Raw genomic sequence first — 18,691 nt, forward strand, 5'->3', positions numbered from 1 at the left:
ACATGATAACCATTCCCTTAGACATCAAGGAAACTCTTATTTTTAACTTATTTTTCAGTATAAATAAGTTACTTACCAAATTCTCCTAAAAATGACCTGAGTTACAGAAAAAAGGCAAATAATTAATACTAAAATATAAAAAGGCAACAGTGATGACTGTGTTAGTCGCAAAAAAAAGTCTTGGGAAGGTGCCTGAAGAGATTCTTGACAAAGGAGCCAATTCATTGTAAAATTCCTAGTAAGGCAAAAACATCCCATTAAAGACAATAACAATACCCCACAGATTAGAAAAAAAAAAACCACCCAGCACTCAACCAATGGTAGTTTAAACTACTCATGTCATAGGAAACTATTTTAAACACATCTTTGAAAAGTTAACTTTTTATCATTTGAAACTGCTTTGCAATACTGTTTAGAGTAACTGTCAAAAGCTTATCTTCCCAAAAATTATCTGTGATGTGAAGAGACCAGGCTACAACTCTTTCATAGCACAAAAGCCCAAACTCCCATATAACTCCATTATGGAAACCACAAAGCAGTTCATTGTCACAGTGGATTAAGATTTTAGAGATACTGATGCAAGAAGGTATGCTTGTCCTCCTTTCAAACAAGGAGATGAAGAAGGAAAAGTGGTCATCTGAGATCACAAACAAGCCTGAGGCACTGCCAAGAATAGAATCCTTAATGCTGAAATTCTAGTTCTGTAGCCGAACCTACTTGATCATTCTTCTTTCTCAATTAACGAGCAGGAAGATTATATAGTCTGCCAATAAGCACTACCAGTCATATTCTCAAGTGGAACTGGTGCAGCATGTGGTTCTGTGAATGCATTCTTCTCTTACTTTGCTTCGCTTCTCTCCCTCCTTTTATTTTCCCCCAAGGGAAGACTAGAGGACTGAATCACTTTCAATTAGATGCAATAAATGTAAAGATTAACAGCTAGGTATGTCCGAACTGGCCCTAAAAGACAGATCTTGAAGCTCTTGTGCAGCAAACCATAATTTCAACTCACAGTTACACAGTGCTCTAGGCGTAATTGCACCCAGTTTGTCTCAGTCTCTGGCTTCATTGCAGGGTTTGACAGCTTGAAAATTGACATGTAGCAAGTCCGCAGGGGAAAAAAAAAGAAAATCTGTGACACTTGGTAGCTGAATAAACTGAAATCCTGACCAAGAGTCCTTTCTTTTCTTGCAAAACACTTAAGAATGAGGATGTGTTGTGTGTTTAAAAAATGCATCTTAGCCAACATCACTACATCTCATCTTCCAAAAAATCCCCAACAATTTCAGTTGTGTGTGACATCATTTTTCACTTCTTCCCCTGAAAGGCTGTGAAGCAGTTTTGTAAGAGAGATGCAGCTTCCAGGCGAGAGTTCCAACTCCTGCACAGAATTGCAAGTCTTGGCTTGCATCCAGGAGGTGTCTCAGTCCTTACTAATACTCCATTGGAAGTTTTCCAGAAAATCTGTAGCCGTGAACATCTTCTTGTAGAACAACATTCAACTCTTTTACAGACACTAATGGTTTTTCTTAGAATCACAATTCCCTCTGACTTTTAGGGTGTCCCTTGTCCTAATTTCTTCCAAAACATACAGGGGGGTTTCAGGGGCACCCCATAAAGCAAGCATGTTTGGAGATAGCATTGATAGTTCATGAACTCTTTACAGAGCCTTTTCTTTTCCAGGCTATAAAAAGCTATTACTGCCACCTTTACATTATTATCTTTGCTTTCAAGTCTAGAAACACTAGACAGGTTACAGAAAGTTTTCACTCTTCAACATCACAAGAGAAGAAAAATCCATGAAATGCTTTCACCTCAAGGTATGAAAAATAGTGAGGTGCCTTGGAAATCTCAAAATCCTAAGTCAATTCTGTATATTTTTAAATTCAATATTAAAACTGTTTCTCTAGCTCCTCTGTAAAATTGTCACAAGACATTGAAATTTTACACTTCTCAGAGCAGCCTCAGATGTTTGGATATCTTGGGAGGTGTAAAGAGTTTAAAAAACTTACTTAGTTGTGTTTAATCCAAGTTTTACTTCAATGAACTTCAGCAAATGCTCATTTTCTTTATGAGGAACAAACATCTGAAAATTAATTTAGCAGAGAAAAATCATATGAAATGCTGGAAGCAGCTTTCACATAGTCATTCAGATCATAAAATGTCAGGAAACAATAAACTATTCAAGATTTAGCTAAAACTAACAAAGTGGATTAAGTGTGACAATTAAGAATCACAGAATTAATTAGGTTGGAAAACACCTCTGAGATCGAGTCCAAACTCTGACCAAACACCACCCTGTCAACTAGACCGTGGCACTAAGTGCAACATCCAGTCTTTCCTTAAACAGCCCCGGGGACGGTGATTCCACCACCTCCCTGGGCAGCCCATTACAATGCCCAATCACTTTCTCTGTTTAGAACTTTTTCCTAATGTTCAACCTAAACCTCCTCTGGTGCATCTTATGACTCTGTCCCCTTGTCCTACTGTGCTGGCTGCCTGGGAGAAGAGACCGACCCCCACCTGGCTACAACCTCCTTTCAGGTAGCTGTAGAGAGTGACAAGGTCTCCCCTGAGCCTCCTCTTCTCCAAGCTGAACAACCCCAGCTCCCTCAGCCACTTCTCATAGGACTAGGTACTGGTATAGTATTGTAAATGTTCACTTCAGTAAATCTATCTTTAGGGTTTCCTTCAGAATATTCTCTTCATTTTGTTCCTGTACTCCAACAGGAGGGCCAGTGAAAAGCTGACAATAAGTTGCCCAAAGACTACTGAGCAGTGTAAAAAGGATCATGAAAAACAGACACAGACTTACTCCCAAGGAAGTCAAAGAGTGCTGCGCTTGGCTCCACTGGAAAATAGGACTGCAGCTTAGCAAAAGTTATGAGCATTTGTAATTTTCACAGAGATTGTCTGAGCAGCCTAAAGTTCTGCAACTTAACTCGTAATTGTAATTTAACTCGTAGTTTTCAAGGTTAGGTTTTATTTTCCTGGAGATACAGCAAGGCTAGTCAATCTGACTGGCCCAAGAAAACAATCATATTTGAGCATTCTTTCAAACTTTTTAGGTTTCACTAGTTTCTTTAGTTTTAAGTCAATACTGTTAATTAATACAGCCAAGGTGAGTTTGAAATATAGAGGAAAAGCACAATAAAATATGTAAAAGACTAGAGCCAGCAAGAGGGAATTGCTAATTAAAATATAAGACCAAGTTAAAATCCTATTGTGCTAACTCAACTCCTAGCTGAACCCTACACAAAGTGAAAGTCTCTGTTCCCATGTTCTACTTGAAATTTAATTGAAATTATCTACCCTGAGACTACTCACACTTGTTCCTTGCTACTGTGCCTCCATGCACAAGAATATTGTTTTAATATTCAGACCAGTTCATAGGGCCCATCCAAGTTATAACAAAACCCATATATATAAAAAAGATAAAGTGTGATTTAAAGAGTATTTCCACACTATGTTTCAACCCAAAAGACCAAAACCCCAGCAAAAGACAGCTGTTTGAGTTGCTAAAGTTTTTATATAGATAGAAAATTACTTCATTTTCAGTACTCCTATTCACTATGAATTAAGCTATGAACTATCATATCAATATGATAAGAAACATTTCAAAAGATTTTTTCAAGATATATCTGTAACTTTCCATTTAGATCCTGACAATTAAAATCACTCTTTACAGAGGAATCTTACCTTTAATAAGAAGTTTAGTGTCACTGCCACTGTAAGTACCAAATAAATGTACATTACTTTCAGCAATCTTGACATAAATGTACCTTTTTTCATATTCATCTGCAAAAATATTTTAAGAATGCTGTATCATTTGGAGTTCAGTTTAAATTTTCAAACTACACCCAGAGGAGGGTCTAGTTACCTGAAGGCATTTAGAGAGCATTAAAGCTGCTACGAAACTGAGTAATGGTGACACTAATAAGGCTGAATTTTCAAACTGCAGAAGGTACCCCAAGAAGAGAGAAAACAGGTAGATTTTGTATACTTCATGCACCTGTTGAAGAAAAGAAATAAACCACAATAAAACAAAACTATAGTGGATATACATCTTGCTTTTTAGAGCAGTAGCTCATTTCTCTGTTAATGAGGGGACTAATGGATGTGGATCCTCCAGCTCGAGTCTACAGGGTACCATTTGGCTCTGGAAACTATTCCACATCTAAACGATACTGGTCAGCCTCAGTAACTAGTGCACAATTACTTCACAAGAATTCTGTAAAAATGCCAGAAGCGGGAGTATTTTACCATATCTCCCCACTCTGTAACACCTTGCTGTGATGCAGCATGAAGCAGTAACCACAATGCACCAGTAAGAACACACAATTTGTGTGACAGAGCTGCCTCCTGCAAACAGGCACTTTCCTTGCCCTCAAAATAACTTGTTCATTAACATTCATTCAGGAGGACTCAGATTGTTACTGATACTTTCTGTTATTTACTATTTGATAAGCAGATCTTATAGATCAAGCATTTCCCACTGCTGAGGAACAGGAAAAAAAAAAAAGGCAACTGAAAGAAGAGGTGACGAATTAGAATTGCGTGCAGATGGATATCTAATAAAAGTAGAAGGCACACGTACAAAAGAGCATATATACCTGTTGCATTTTATTCTGCAACAGGCAGAATTAAAATGCCTTATCGTTGCAACATTTCTAAGAACCATTTTGCAGAATAAATTCAAATACTTTCTAGTATTGAAAAATCAATTGGCCTTCAGCATCTGTCTAGTCTATTTATTGTCTAAATCACTGCAAGGTGGGCCATTCGGGGTGAAAACGAGCCCTTTAACTCCATAGAGCCAACAGAGCACTTTTTTGGTCTGCCCCACCCTGCCGTGATTAGGGGAAAGTAAGGAAGAGGCAGCCAGGCCAAAATGGAGTATCATTCATCACTCTTTTAGCTCTGCAAGGATGTTTCAAGTCTCAGAAGCTTTGTTTAGCTTCTGACCCTTTTGTTAGGAAAGCTGTCCCAAAACAAGTAGACCAAAAGAGACTCAGTTTAAAGCTATCTTATTCTTCTGATGACATGTGCTTCAGCTGGGCCCAGGCTGCAAGACACTTGTCCCTCAGTCTGTGCCCTCTGGAGTCTTGAACAGTTTGTATGACAGGCACCTCAGAGGTATAAGTCCCCAACTATCAGTGGTCTGAAAAGTTCCAATACCTTCTCTGTCTGTGCCAGGGCAAAGCTGTCTAGCAGGAAAAGAGAAATAGCCTGCACAAACAGGAGATAATGACTGTATTCCCACATCATCATGAAGGTGTATGTTGAAGCATTCACCAAAAGATAACAAAACTTCTAGGAAAAAAAAAGAAAAACAAGAAAAAGCATTAATTTTGTACCTATGTATCTCTGTCACTAAGTAACTAGGAGGTCATTAAAACATTAACTATGGAAATTAATTATTATTTTAGAAAATAATTAAAATACTGACTTTAACTGTATTCAACATGTTCTCAGTTGGAAGAAATCAATTACTGAAACATTCAAAAACATTTAAAGTCAACCAGAAGAAACATCACTGACAGAGAGACAGGGTAATGAAGTAAACCCCATCTTCTCCAAGCAACAGTAAAAGCAACAAAATAGTTTACATGGTAAAAAAAATTCTGCATCAATTTATTTAAAAAAGGACAGCACGTAGCTCATTACGACATTGTTCTCTCTGAACCCTCACGGGGGCATAGCAGGGCAGGGCACAAGTCACCTAGCAAAAACTGCACATGCCTAGGTGAAATCCAAGTGACTGTTTTGAAAAGAACAAACAAAGCATCTACTGTTTTCTGCCTAGAAAGGCAACAGTGGCAGGGGTAACTACCCTAGAGCACAGTTCTACCAGCAACTCTTTGTTAAGAAACTAATTTTGCTTTACCTCAGCAGAACAATTTAGGTTTTTTTTTAAATAGCCTGTGAGAGCTGCTACTTGACATGCAAAATATGGCAAAGCCCAATTTTCCCTTGATGGTATGGAGTAATCAATTCTTGTTGTATCTGTCCTAGAATAAAGTACAGAGAAACAAAATTATTAAAATATTTATGGAGCAAAGATATCAAGGAAAGCCTAAACGTCACTTCTAGCCATCAGTGTGGCCTTGTAAGCAAACTTTTCCCGGTTTTGGTGTGAAGTAACACTGACACAATTTCACCACAGATACAGGTCACACATTTAATAACAGCACAGAAGGCCCAACCTTTACTCATCTATTCAGCAGGTCTCCTTATTAGGTGGCATTTATAGCACTGAAGCCAAAAAGCATCTGCCTCCAGCCTTTTCTGACCTGCCTCAACACTTCCAAGTGGGATGTGTCACACACTGCTTCCGCCAACCTGCATAGGGACAACTGAGGAGTGCTAAATGCTCTTATGTCCCCCAGGCAGGGAACTGCTGCCCTGGCAGCAGCTTTTCACATTACAGTGAAAATCAGCTCACAGCTGAGAGAAAAGATTCCTTTCAGTTCTCATACAGTATGTTTTAAACAAGTGATTCAGGTGGTTGAGCACAACATACTTAGAATACAAATTGGTGCTCCCTCATAGCAGCAGCAGCAGCAGCAGATATTTTGTCTACAGGGAAAATTCTGCCCAGCAAAACAAGAGATTAAAGACGGATGAGGAGCATGCAGGGTTTTCCCATGGAATGACTTGACAGTATCCACATAATTAGAGGTGTAGGTGAAAGTTTTAAAAAGTGCTAAAGTGACTTAGAAGCACAAGTAACGGTTTCAAAAGTGATCAAAGGCATCAGTTTCAGAGGTACATAGTCTTCTTTGTGTCTACTATGCCTTTAAAAGGAAGCCTTAAGCTCCTTTATCATTTAGATATTTGAAAGCATCACCTTTCATTTTTTCCTCTGAAGCCTCTTACAGAGGTGTATTTGGAGCTTTTCTAACTACTAGATCTTTCACTTCATTAACATTGTTTAATCTTCTTTGCTGTTGAAAAAATTACAGATTTATTCACCATTTTTCCTACTCTCTACTGTTTGCACAAGTGTAATGAACACTATTCTTAGCTACTAATCACAGATTTGGTCATGATGACTTCACACTCCTTGAAGATGCTTCCCAACAGTTCAACTTTAAAGATATATCTACAACATTTTGCTCCTCCATAGTTCTTTTATTTCAAGTGCTCTCAAGTTCACAGAAAGCCCCAGAGCTACCTGGTGAACAAACCAGGAGCCTGAACATAGGTTCTCATCGCCCAAATGAGGCTCCCTATTAGTGTGGTGCTTCATAAGGGGAAGGGACATTTTCTTTCAAGTGAATTGTTTTAAAATAAAAAAATCTTGAGATCAAGATCATCCAAGAAGATTCCACTTTACAGAAAAATCCACTACAAAAAGAATATTAAAAAAATCAAATATTATTTGCAAGAAAAATGCACTTGGATCATTTCCTTCTAAGCAACAGGACAACCATCACAATATTTAGAACTGGCCAGAGAGAGCAATTCTGTTTACAGCTGTTTTGGACATTTGTTTTCATTCTTCACCAGCACAAAACCAAAACCTTCTGGGGAATGTTTTTGACAAATGAAATCGTGTGTGCACTCTCCTGTATTCACACACATACGTAAAGTCAGTTCAACTGGCAGCGTGGGTGGTTTGGACAACAAGGGGCCTTTCCATTAATAAAATCATCATGAGAATCAATGAATCTCTCAAAAACATTTTGTATTCAGCATAAGATCCTGCTCTCACAGTGAGAACACAAAGCTTAATAGAAAGCATTTCAATCTGGTCTAATATTTGAAAATGCCTTATTGACAAACTAGATCATATAAAGATGTTTTTCTTACCTGTTAATAATGAACCATGCTACAGTCAGCATTCCTGCCAGCCAAGTCCCACTCATAACCCAACTGGTTACAAACAATGCAGTCACATAAATTCCCTGCAGTCCAAAAACTATACCAATGTAGAAATACACTGGTTCAATAACTTCCTGAAATTACAAATAAAAACGAAGAGACATAGTGGCAACTGAGCTGAAGCTGGAAATTATTACTATTTACTATTTGTTACTGCTAACAGTGTGCTAGGTGCTTTACAAACAGGTAAGAGATGTCTCCTAGAAAAGTATTGGGCATGCTTATATTTGGGGCTCAGGAAGAACAAAGCAGTGTGAAATAAGCACACCCTTCAGGACTCAGCTTGCTACTGCCATGAGTTTTGTATTTGCTTTAGCATGAACATTGTAGCTGTTATCAGATTTAATAAATCTATACTGCAGTGGGATATAAAGTTCACAGGACTACTGAAAGAAGTTATGTGGGGGAGGAACTCGGAGAAGTAAAAATGGTTCCAAAATAAATCAATAATAAAAAAAGAAAGATAAATGAGGGAGGACACAAGTATGCAGCATAAGCAGAACAAAGCCCGAGCAGAGCAGAAATTGACAAAAGGTTTATCTACGGAAGTGTTTTTCCCTAGGAGAATGGGCAGACAGGTACCACTATGACAGACTTCTGTACTCCAAAGGAGCTAACTTTCCTGTTTTTAATGGATAGCACAGACATTCCCCACATTTCTAAGCACTCTGTAGAAGCAAAGAATAACAGATAAGTTTAATGCATACAAACCCCCAAAATCCTATGCCAGAGACTAATCAGAATTGAGGAGAACCTGGACGTGGTGAGAGGCTTAGCTCAGCTCATTCAGCAAAAAATGCCCGTGTTCATTGTATACAGCATAGAAAGTCTCTTGCACACAGACACAACCACAATGAAAACACAGAAAATAGGAGAAATGCACATACTTCGCTACCAGATGCTTGATATAAAACACTGGCAATCAACTCTGGGTACAAAGTCATTTGCTGGACTGCATTTATTGTCTTCAGTGATACTGTCTTATTGTTGTGTGTCAACTCATAAACACCTACAGACAAAAAAAAAATATTATTCTTAGAATCACTTACTATTGCTGTTCTTAAAGGAGGTCAAAGTGTATTCAAAGATGGGGGGGAACAGACTTGATGATTAAAGCTACTAATTCACCACACCTAATTTTAAAGGAAGGAGAAATTTCTGTGTCAGGTGCCATTCCACCCTACTGATGTAGCAACCATCTGAAGCACAGTCTTTCAGTAACGTACTGATGCAGTCCTGGAACTACCTACTTACAGATCACCTTCACAGGAGGTTCTTAAGATGTGAGACAGATCTAATAGGGATGAGCAGGATGTATTAAACCCGTCTTCAGAAGGAGGTCAGGTATGATGGCCTCATCATCCTTTTCAGCCCCCATTTCTGAGGCTTCTAAGAATCATTTACTGAACACAATATGTCTTTCTATGGGGTTGAGATGAAATTGAAGCTGGCATACTTGAAGGACACATCATTCTAAAATGTTATATTTAAAGAAAAGACTTGTCAATACTTAGGACAATAGAGGGAAGATGAAAAACAATCCAAATCGCAGTGTGGGGGAGAACAAAAGCCTCAAAACCAATGCAACAGCCAAACCAGACAACTGTTTCCATCTCTGAGCATATCTTGGTGTGTGGGCTGCAGTTGGGTCTCTGTAGGCCAAACCAGGACTTATAACTGAGTGAGATAGGGCTGTTCACTCACTCTTCTCTCCTGAGCTCTTGCCTTTCCCCCATGCCAGGCCAGGTGCACTTCTGAACTCATGGAGCTAGCAAGTGCTCCTCCTTCTTTTCATTGCGTTAGTTTTCTGCTTGTTTAGGGACCCAGGGTCAGTGAGCTCCAGAGCCAGTGCAGGATAACAAGTAGGAGTGCAAAGGAAGGAGAGATCATTGCCACCCGGTCTGTTCTCCTCCCTGTCCCCTCACTCAGTCCTCATCAGCATCTATTCATCATAGCTGACGAGTAAAAACTTCTGGCAGGGACAGGATGGACCAGATCAGCTCGTGACAGAAACAGTTCCATCTTCTGACAGAGCATGGAAAACAGTACTTTTCACCCCCCATTCCAAAACCCAACATAAATTATGTTTGCATGGCAGAAAATCCACCATGTAGCACGGACAAACGCAGTGATAACTTTGATACAGGGCAATATGAGAACAATATTAACCCTGTACTAGAGTACTGATTAAAGGTAATCCACTGGTATAGTTAAATACTGTTTACAGGATAGTTAAATACTGTTTTTTGAAAGGCACTGAAAAGTTAGGATAGCATGTGGCTTTTAATTAATCTGACTGATACACCTATATAAGAGCGTAAAATCAGTCCCCCCAGCCTGCAGGAGTTTCTTACTGTCTCCAAAAGGAACAGGACTTTTCAAAGTTAATAAAACAAATGAGTTTTGTACCTCTTTCAAAAGAAGGAGCCTTTAGCAGTTCTTTATAGAATGAGTAATAAATGGCACTGTCACCCTGAAATGTAATTTCTCGTTCAAGTTCCTAGAAAAAAAAAAATATTCACCTCCTGGAATCTCTTCTCAGAGAAGACTATATATTTTCAGATAGACTGGTTTTGTAATACAGGACATGGTTATGACTCCACTGTACATCTTCAAAGTACTCCACAAAACATTAATCTTCACAGCACTTCTGTCAGGTATATATTGCTCTCTATAACTTAGCAAACATGCTTGGAATCAGAGCAACTCAAATCCACATCGTAAGTTAGCACTAAATGCACAGGATCCTTTCATATTCAAAAACCTGAATGTCATTCAACTTTCCATACTTCACTAAATAACACAGTTCTTAAAAAAGACAAAATCCAAAAAAACAACTACAAAAACCCCCAAATCAAAAAACAAACACAACCCCCCCCCAAACCAATGACAAAAAAAAAAAAAAGCCCAACACATATTCCTATTGCTTAGCTTTTGCAATCCCAGTATGCTTCAGTTATTTCTCCAAATTTTAGAAAGATATTTCAATGATAAATGGTGGTACGGAAAAACGTACAAAAGCATGACAAGTCAAAACTAATGTTACCAGGAGAAATACTTCAACAAAAAAAAGAAAGAAAGAAGATAAAAATAAAAAAAAGAAGAAAAAACTATATCAAAGACAGGTCTCAGTAGAAGGACATGGGATTCTGCAAGCAAGTAGTTCCAACCTGACAGGGATCAGCTTTGATTTCAAGGACACAATTTGGCTTTTGTTTCAGTAGTTTATCTTTACCTGCCTGCTGGAAAACCAGAACTTCCGTTCGTGATATGTTGAGAGGTACACGGCATACATCATTCCACTGGTCACTGCCGCCAGACAGCCAAAGAAAAGTTTTGCAAAACGCTGGATTAACATATCTGAAAAGGGACAGTGAGAAAGCTAAAACAGTCCAGAGGATTTAGAAAAAAACCACTATGTCCTACACATGACTGTCATTTCTGAACGGCAACTGAACTTACTGGAATCAGAATTAACACACCATCAGCAGCACAGATACATCGAAAACTGGTATGTTATTCCTGTCCTGCAGAACTTTCTTTCCCAGTTGTTACCATTGCTTCACAGGACCCTCAGATAAAATACTCACAAACTACACTGCAAATTTTCTCTCCATTTCAGTAAGCTATGTTTTCAAATGAATTCCAAGAAGGAAAAGCATTTTTCAAATAAACAGAGCAAACTCTAGATTCTACCTAAAACACCTCAAGCTTCTTAAAGACATTAACAGACAGAGGTGGCCATACCATATCTAACCATTCCTGAGACATTCAATTTTCCATTCTGTTTTTAAATATAAGAAGAAGGAATTAATCTGAATTTTACCAAACTCATTCCATGGGCATCTACTTCACCTGTAGCTCCTTTTCAACATAGAAGTTTTTGGTAGTTTGGTGAGCACTTGCCTAAAATTATACTTGGTTTTAGTTCTCTTTCTTGAAAAGCTGTAAGGACTTTTTGTCTTCTTGTTTCAGTACCATTACTTCATGCCTCTCAACTTCCCAAGCAAAAGATCATTCCAGGAGCAATAAATATATTTATTTGTATTCATATAGTAACAACAGTAACATTGTTAACTCCTCTCCTTCTCCCCCCCGGCCCCCAGCCTGAAACAGTCCAAGACTACCATTTCACTCCACAATACATACAATGTCATTATTAAAGAATTCTAATGTGCATGTCTGTTTTCTCTTGAAACATTCAAAAACCTAATTCAAAATAAGTCTGTTATAAATTACTGTGCTACAAATATCTTCCCATAAAATGTAAATGAGTAATGAAAAAAAAAATCAAAAGTCTGCTAAAAATTCTGTAGCTTACATTTTGGCGATCTTCCCAGCTTTGAGTTTTCTTTGTTTCTCTGCTCTGGAGCCATTTTGTCAGATTCTGAGCAGTTTTGTTTCTTTCTCTGTCGCAGGTCTGCTGCCCCTGAAGACATTTTTTTTTTAAGTTACTGCAACACAATACCTAAAATCTCACTCTGAGAAATCCACGCAGCAGCAGGTAGCAGCCAGTTATTGCTATTGATTCAATCCCAAGGAAGATATATTTGACAAAGACTCAAAGTGTGTTATATGCTCAACTAAAATAACAATATCACCATATAGAAATCAATTCCTATGTTATTCCTTAGAAAAAACAATAGTATTCTCTTGAGGTCATACTCTGGGGTTACCCAGAGCCCAAACTGGAAGCTAACTGGTTTATTTCATGATGAATGTATTATACAAATGAAGGAAATCAGTAGTTTAGATAAGCTGATGCAGACACTGGGAGACATTGAGCAATTTCATTCTACTCTCATCCTGGTTTCACACAGCTATAGCAGTGTGCAAGGCACACTACTGAAATAAAAAAATTGCTCTACTCTATTACTTTTAAATTGAGCTGCCTATCATTCATAAGGTAAAAGTTTTTTTAAGTAAATATAATATCACTTTTTTCCTGCTTTCAGATCTACTGGAACTAAGTAGATTTATGAACATTTAGTCTAACATATAATTAAAAAGCCCAGCCTGCTCAGCTATACAGATCACATCACAAGATCAAGAGCTTCCTCAGCTTCTGTTAAGTTTTCTGTAAACAGCAGCAGTCTGAAGCTCTGATCCACTTATTTTACAGTCTGAAAGCTAATGAGGCTTATTCAGAGTGCAAGTCTACATACAAAAAGACTCATTGCAAAAAGTATTTTAAAATTATTGTATTAAAGATATCCCACAATATTTATGTCATTTTGGAAGGGTGATGAAAAGGTTTAACTGTAACTCATGCTCTAGAACTTTCAGCTCTCCCATTTGACCCACTGTACAACATTGCTTGAAATTTTGTAGCCACCAATTTATTCTGGACTTAAAGTAGCTCTTTCATAAAGCCATCCAACTTCAAATTTGAAGTGTCAACCTTCACATCCCACAAAAAAGCTTTTTATTACTCTGGCTGTATATTATTTCAAGTCTTAATTCAGTCTAATTTTACTCCCAACTATTAGATTTAAGAGTTAGAAACTAGAGATAGAAATATAAATTATTAAAGCATTGTCTGCCTGTATCAGGGTGCCTGTGTGTAAACAGAGCAATTTATAAATTCTTCTCAGCAAATCAAGACCTCAATGATAACATTTTTCATGCAACGAACAAAAAATGTCTACCTTATTAAACAAGACAAGAACTGGAATGATTTTAAACAAAACAAGGATTAGGACGTTCAGTATCACATTTATCATTATGGCAATCCAGAATCAAATGTACACCAGTATCACTTCATGTCATGTGTATATATGCATATATATATGACAAACACCAAGTGCCCTGCAATTAAAAATCACTTGTACAATACAAAATAAAACAGGGTGGAGAGAAAACCCTGGATCACCAGAATGGGCAGATATGTGCTTGGAAGGACAACTGACTGCCCTTGTCATCCTAGTTATGACCAAAGCAACAGCACTGAGAACACTGAGGAAAATGCATTTCTTCTGCTTTTCTGGCAGAGAAGTAAGCCATAGTAGAAGTGTAACACACTTATAAAGTCTAGAGTTAGCAGCAGTAATAGAAAATTCCTAAAGAAAGAACAATTTAAAATTCTAATTTTGTAACAACTGCATCTCAGTCAGCAAATGATTTTCACTTCTGTTTTGAATGATGGCCAACAAATCCCCTCCACAAAGCAATAACACAGAAGGAGCCAAGTATGTTACTTTTGTTTTATCTGCAGCTGCCTCAAACAAGAAAAATTTTGTTTTCACTTCTATGAATACCTTAAATGGTGTGAAATGAAAGTCAAACAAGGTGACAAATAAAAATTATCTAGAATCTTGAACTGATGGCACAACCTCTAGTAACTCTCTATCCAGCATGTAATTTTTCATCTGAGATTGCTTTCCAGTTCCCCGTAAGTTCAAAGTATATTTTTTTTCAACTCTTGTTCAGACAACATTTTTTATGTATCTATTGCAGAAAAGCATAACTCATTGCTCCTGAATGCCACGATATTCATCTGGAATAACATAGGAATTTTTCACCTGAAAACTGAGCACTCTCTGCAATTCTTATCCTCTCACCTAAAGGAGGATAAGATAGAGCTGGGAAAAATTCAGAGAAGGGCCATGAGGATGATCTAAGTTGGGCAATGGCTCCCATACAAGGAACAAGGAAACAAGTTGAGGATGCCTCAGTCTGGAAAAGAGGATGACCGACAGAAACATGCCAGATGTCTATGAGCCACTGAAGTACACCAACAGGCTGAATAGAGAGCAGTGATTCACCTTCTTTTCTAATACAAGAAGTTCTCAAATAAACCCAGTGAGTCAGGCTAAAAGGAACTAGCTCATTGCACATCACCTTCAGGTACACCACTCCTACTCAAAGAATGTTCTGTAAACCAAGAGCTTACACAGATCCAAGAGAAGACTGACACATTTGTGGAGGACAAACAACCGAAGACTACTAAACATGCAGAAACCACATCCAGCTCAGAAAGTACCCGAGCTGAGAACAGCTGGGACGCTGGAATATGCCATGGGACAGATTCGCATATGCTTGCTTTGCTCTTGCATTTCTCTAGGTGCCTGCTAACAGTTATATTTCTGCTGATTTCCACAAGAAAAAATAAATGTCGTCTCCTAGTCCCCACAAAGAGCATTAGGACAGAAGAGAACTCGAGAAAAATACTTGTGTGGAGGCTAAAAGTGAAACAGAATTACAGAATATCCTGAGGTGGAAAGGACCCAGAAGGATCACTGAGTCCAAACTATGACCCTGCACAAGACAGCCCCAAGAGTCACACCATGTGCCTGAGAGTATTGTTCAAATACTTCTTGAACTGTGGCAGCCTTGGTGCTGTGGATTCCCTGGGGAGACTGTTCCAGTGCCCAACCATCTTCTAGGTGAAGGACCTTTTTCTAATACCCAACCTAAACCTCCCATGACACAATTTCAGGCCATTCCCTCGGGTCCTGTCACTGGCCACCACAGAGAAGAGATCAGTGCCTGCCCCTCCTCTTCCCCGCACGAGGAAGTTGTAACTGCAATGAGGTCTCTCCTCAGCTGAACAGACCAAGCGACCTCAGCTGCTCCTCATGGCTTCCCCTCGAGGCCCTTCACCACCTTCATAGCCTTCCTTTGGACGCTCTCTAATGGCTTAACGAAACGACAGAGGAGACTAAAACGGAAGGATGCCAAAGAAAAAGCATACTCATGGAGGCATCCACGGAGCCCACAGATGCTGCCCCGGGAGTTCTGCCCAGAGGCAGAACCGGGCGAGGGTGCAGAAAGATGTCACGAGTTCCTGGGCTCCCACTGGCCCGGCCTCCTCCCGCCTGGGGCTGCGAACCACGGGCTGCCCTGGGCTGGGATGGGCCCCGAGGGGCCGCGGGGCGGGCTGGGCCCGGGAGGCCGCCTGTGCCCTGCAGCCCAGTGTTTCTCCCCCGTGCGCGGCCGGCCCGGCACGGACTCGGCTCGGACGCGAGGGGCGGACACGCCGCCGGCCTGGGCCAGCGGCCTCGGCCCGGCCCCGACCGCCCTCCACCCGGCCCGGCTCCGCGGCCTGAGGAGCCGCCCCTCACCTTCCTCCATCTCCGGCCCGTGGCTGCCGCCCTCCGCCAGGTCCCCCCGCCGCTCTCCGCGGGGCGACGCCTCCGCCCCGCCCGTGCCGCCGCCGCCGCCCGCCTCCCGCCGCCCGCGGGGGCGGGAGCGCTCCCGCATCCCCCGGCGAGCGGAACGGAGCGGCCCCGCGCTTCCTCCCGCCGCCGGAACTGCGGCAGCGGAGCCAGGGCCACGGCCGGAGCGGGGCGGCGGCGCACAGGGGCACGGCGGGCACAGGGGCGGGGGCGGGGCTGCCCTGAGGGGCTTCCGCGGTCGCCTCACGCGAACCGCCTCGCAGCCTTCGAAAGCCGCATCCCGCGGGCACCGCGGCGCAGGGCCCCGCCGCCCCCGCCGGCCAGCCCCGCTCCAGAGGGACCGTGGCCCTTCAGAGGGGCCGCGGGTCCCAAGTTAGTCCGCAGAAGAGGAGGCTCGGGGGAGACCTTGTCACTCTGCAACCACCTGAAAGGAGGGTGCAGCCAGACGGAGGTTTGATCTCTTCTCCCAGGGAACGAGTGATAGGACAAGAGGACACAGCCCCAGGCTGTACCAGAGGAGGTTCAGGTTGGACATCAGGGGGAACTTCTTCACAGAAAGGTTGATTAAGCACTGGAATGGGCTGCCCAGGGAGGTGCTGGAGTCGCCGTGCCTGGAGGTCTTTAAGGAAAGGCTGGACGTGGTACTTAGTGCCACGGTGGTGTGTTCGGTCTGAGGTTGGGCTCGATGATCTCAAAGGTCTCTTCCGACCTGATCAATTCCGTGATTCTGTGAAATCAGGGCATTTCCAATGGATGTTTCTTGCTCGGCACCCTGCCTGCCCGCATGAAGAGCCTCCCTCCCGGGGAAGGGAGCCCTCCCTCGCTCCTGTACGGACACCAGTCCGGAAAGTCCCTGCCTAATGGCCAGCTAAAAGGGCCCGGTGAGAGGAGTGGGTGGTTGAGCCTTGAGGCACACCTGCTTTGGGCTCCTTTTTGCATCATGATGAACTACTGAAGCATAGTACCAGCATCCCACTGTCACAGAGGCTGTATGAATGCAGGAGAAAGGGATAATACCCCCAACCCCAATGAAGTTACAGGTTGCTTTTGGGAAAACAACAGAATCGATTAAGCTCGAAAAGATCTTTGAGATCATCCAGTTCCAACCTGTAACTGAACACCACCATGTCAACTAGATTTATGGCACTAAGTACCACATCCAGTCTTTTCTTAAACACCCCCAGGAACAGTGACTCCACTACCTCCCTGACCAGCCCATTCCAATGCTTAATCACCCTTTCTGTGAAGAAATGCCTCCTGTTGCAGCTTAAGACTGTGTGCTCTTGTCCTGTCCCTCATTTCCTGGGAGGCTGACCCCTACCTCGCTAAACCCTGCTTTCAGGTGCTTGCAGAGAGTGATAGCCTGATCCTCCTCAAGGCTAAACAATCCCAAAGTGAGCTGTGTTTGGATAAAGGGAGGCCAGAGAAAGAGCATAAGGAAAAGAAAAGCGTCCTTAAGCAGTGGAATAGGTGGGCATTTCAGCACACCAGCCACCTGATGATTATCGTGGTCGTTGTAAGCACTCTGGCAAAAGAAGGATTTGAAGAGATGGGGGAGCTGGGCATGCCTTCAGAGTGTAAAGGATAGCATGGGAAAGTGTTTTCTGTAACTTAAACAAAGATCTGGTGAAGCTAGTATGTTCACTGATGAATGTGATTAGAGATTGTAACTGAGTTAGAAAGACAAAACTGGTGCTGAAGGATCTTTGTAGTGATCTTTATGCATGAAATGCTGTAGGATCTTTATGCTTGGGACCAGATGGGATCCACCCAAGGGTAATGAGAGAGCTGGCAGAAGAGCTCGCCAAGCCTCTCTCCATCATCTACCAGCAGTCCTGGCTCACTGGAGAGGTCCCAGATGATTGGAAGTTGGCGAATGTCATGCCCATCCACAAAAAGGGCCGGAAGGAGGACCCGGGAAACTACAGGCCCGTCAGCCTGACCTCAGTGCCTGGCAAGGTGGAACAGATCATCCTCAGTGCAATCACACAGCACCTACAGGATGGACAAAGGATCAGACCCAGCCAACATGGGTTTAGGAGGGGCAGGTCCTGTCTGACCAACCTGATCTCCTTTTGTGATCAAGTGACCCACCTGGTGGATGAGGGGAAGGCTGTGGATCTAGTCTACCTGGGCTTCAGCAAAGCCTTTGACACCATCTCCTACAGCATGCTCCTGGAAAAGCTGGCAGCCCACGGCTTGGACAGGGGCACCCTGTGCTGGGTTAGGAACTGGCTGGAGGGCCGGGCCCAGAGAGTGGTGGTGAACGGTGCTGCATCCGGTTGGCGGCCGGTCACTGGTGGTGTCCTCCAGGGATCAGTGTTGGGCCCAGTTCTGTTTAATATCTTTATTGATGATTTAGATGAGGGGATTGAGTCCATCATCAGCAAATTTGCAGATGACACTAAGCTGGGGGGGAGTGTTGATCAGCTGGAAGGCAAGAGGACTCTGCAGAGGGACCTGAATAGGTTGGAGAGTTGGGCTGATTCCAAGGGGATGAGGTTCAACAAGGCCAAGTGCCGGGTCCTCCACCTTGGCCACAACAACCCCATGCAGCGCTGCAGGCTGGTGAGTGGCTGGAGAGCAGCCAGGCAGAAAGGGACCTGGGAGTTTGGACTGACAAGAAGCTGAACATAAGCCAGCAGTGTGCCCAGGTGACCAAGAAGGCCAATGGCATCCTGACCTGG

The 18,691-nt window shown here is 41.9% G+C and overlaps 1 protein-coding gene across 3 annotated transcripts in view; it reads right to left on the reverse strand.

Moving 5' to 3' along the window:
* The window catches only part of DPY19L4 (dpy-19 like 4 (C. elegans)), a 33,928-nt gene extending 17,839 nt beyond the window's left edge, over nucleotides 1-16,089 (reverse strand). The window contains exons 1-12 of one of the 3 annotated variants that reach the window (XM_017837738.1): nucleotides 15,951-16,089; nucleotides 12,209-12,316; nucleotides 11,123-11,247; nucleotides 10,297-10,387; nucleotides 8,775-8,896; nucleotides 7,816-7,961; nucleotides 5,888-6,011; nucleotides 5,179-5,313; nucleotides 3,881-4,012; nucleotides 3,700-3,798; nucleotides 2,013-2,086; nucleotides 77-235 (exon numbers count right to left, since the gene is read on the reverse strand). In XM_017837738.1, the coding sequence (XP_017693227.1) occupies nucleotides 77-235; nucleotides 2,013-2,086; nucleotides 3,700-3,798; nucleotides 3,881-4,012; nucleotides 5,179-5,313; nucleotides 5,888-6,011; nucleotides 7,816-7,961; nucleotides 8,775-8,896; nucleotides 10,297-10,387; nucleotides 11,123-11,247; nucleotides 12,209-12,316; nucleotides 15,951-16,089 (1,454 nt within the window). The remainder of the gene's footprint in view (nucleotides 1-76; nucleotides 236-2,012; nucleotides 2,087-3,699; nucleotides 3,799-3,880; nucleotides 4,013-5,178; nucleotides 5,314-5,887; nucleotides 6,012-7,815; nucleotides 7,962-8,774; nucleotides 8,897-10,296; nucleotides 10,388-11,122; nucleotides 11,248-12,208; nucleotides 12,317-15,950) is intronic. The other 2 variants (XM_017837740.1, XM_017837739.1) reach the window with 2 other exon arrangements.
* Nucleotides 16,090-18,691: the final 2,602 nt, after the last annotated feature.

Source organism: Lepidothrix coronata, unplaced genomic scaffold, assembly GCF_001604755.1.
Source record: "Lepidothrix coronata isolate B3197 unplaced genomic scaffold, Lepidothrix_coronata-1.0 Scaffold309, whole genome shotgun sequence".
Classification (NCBI taxonomy): domain Eukaryota; kingdom Metazoa; phylum Chordata; class Aves; order Passeriformes; family Pipridae; genus Lepidothrix; species Lepidothrix coronata.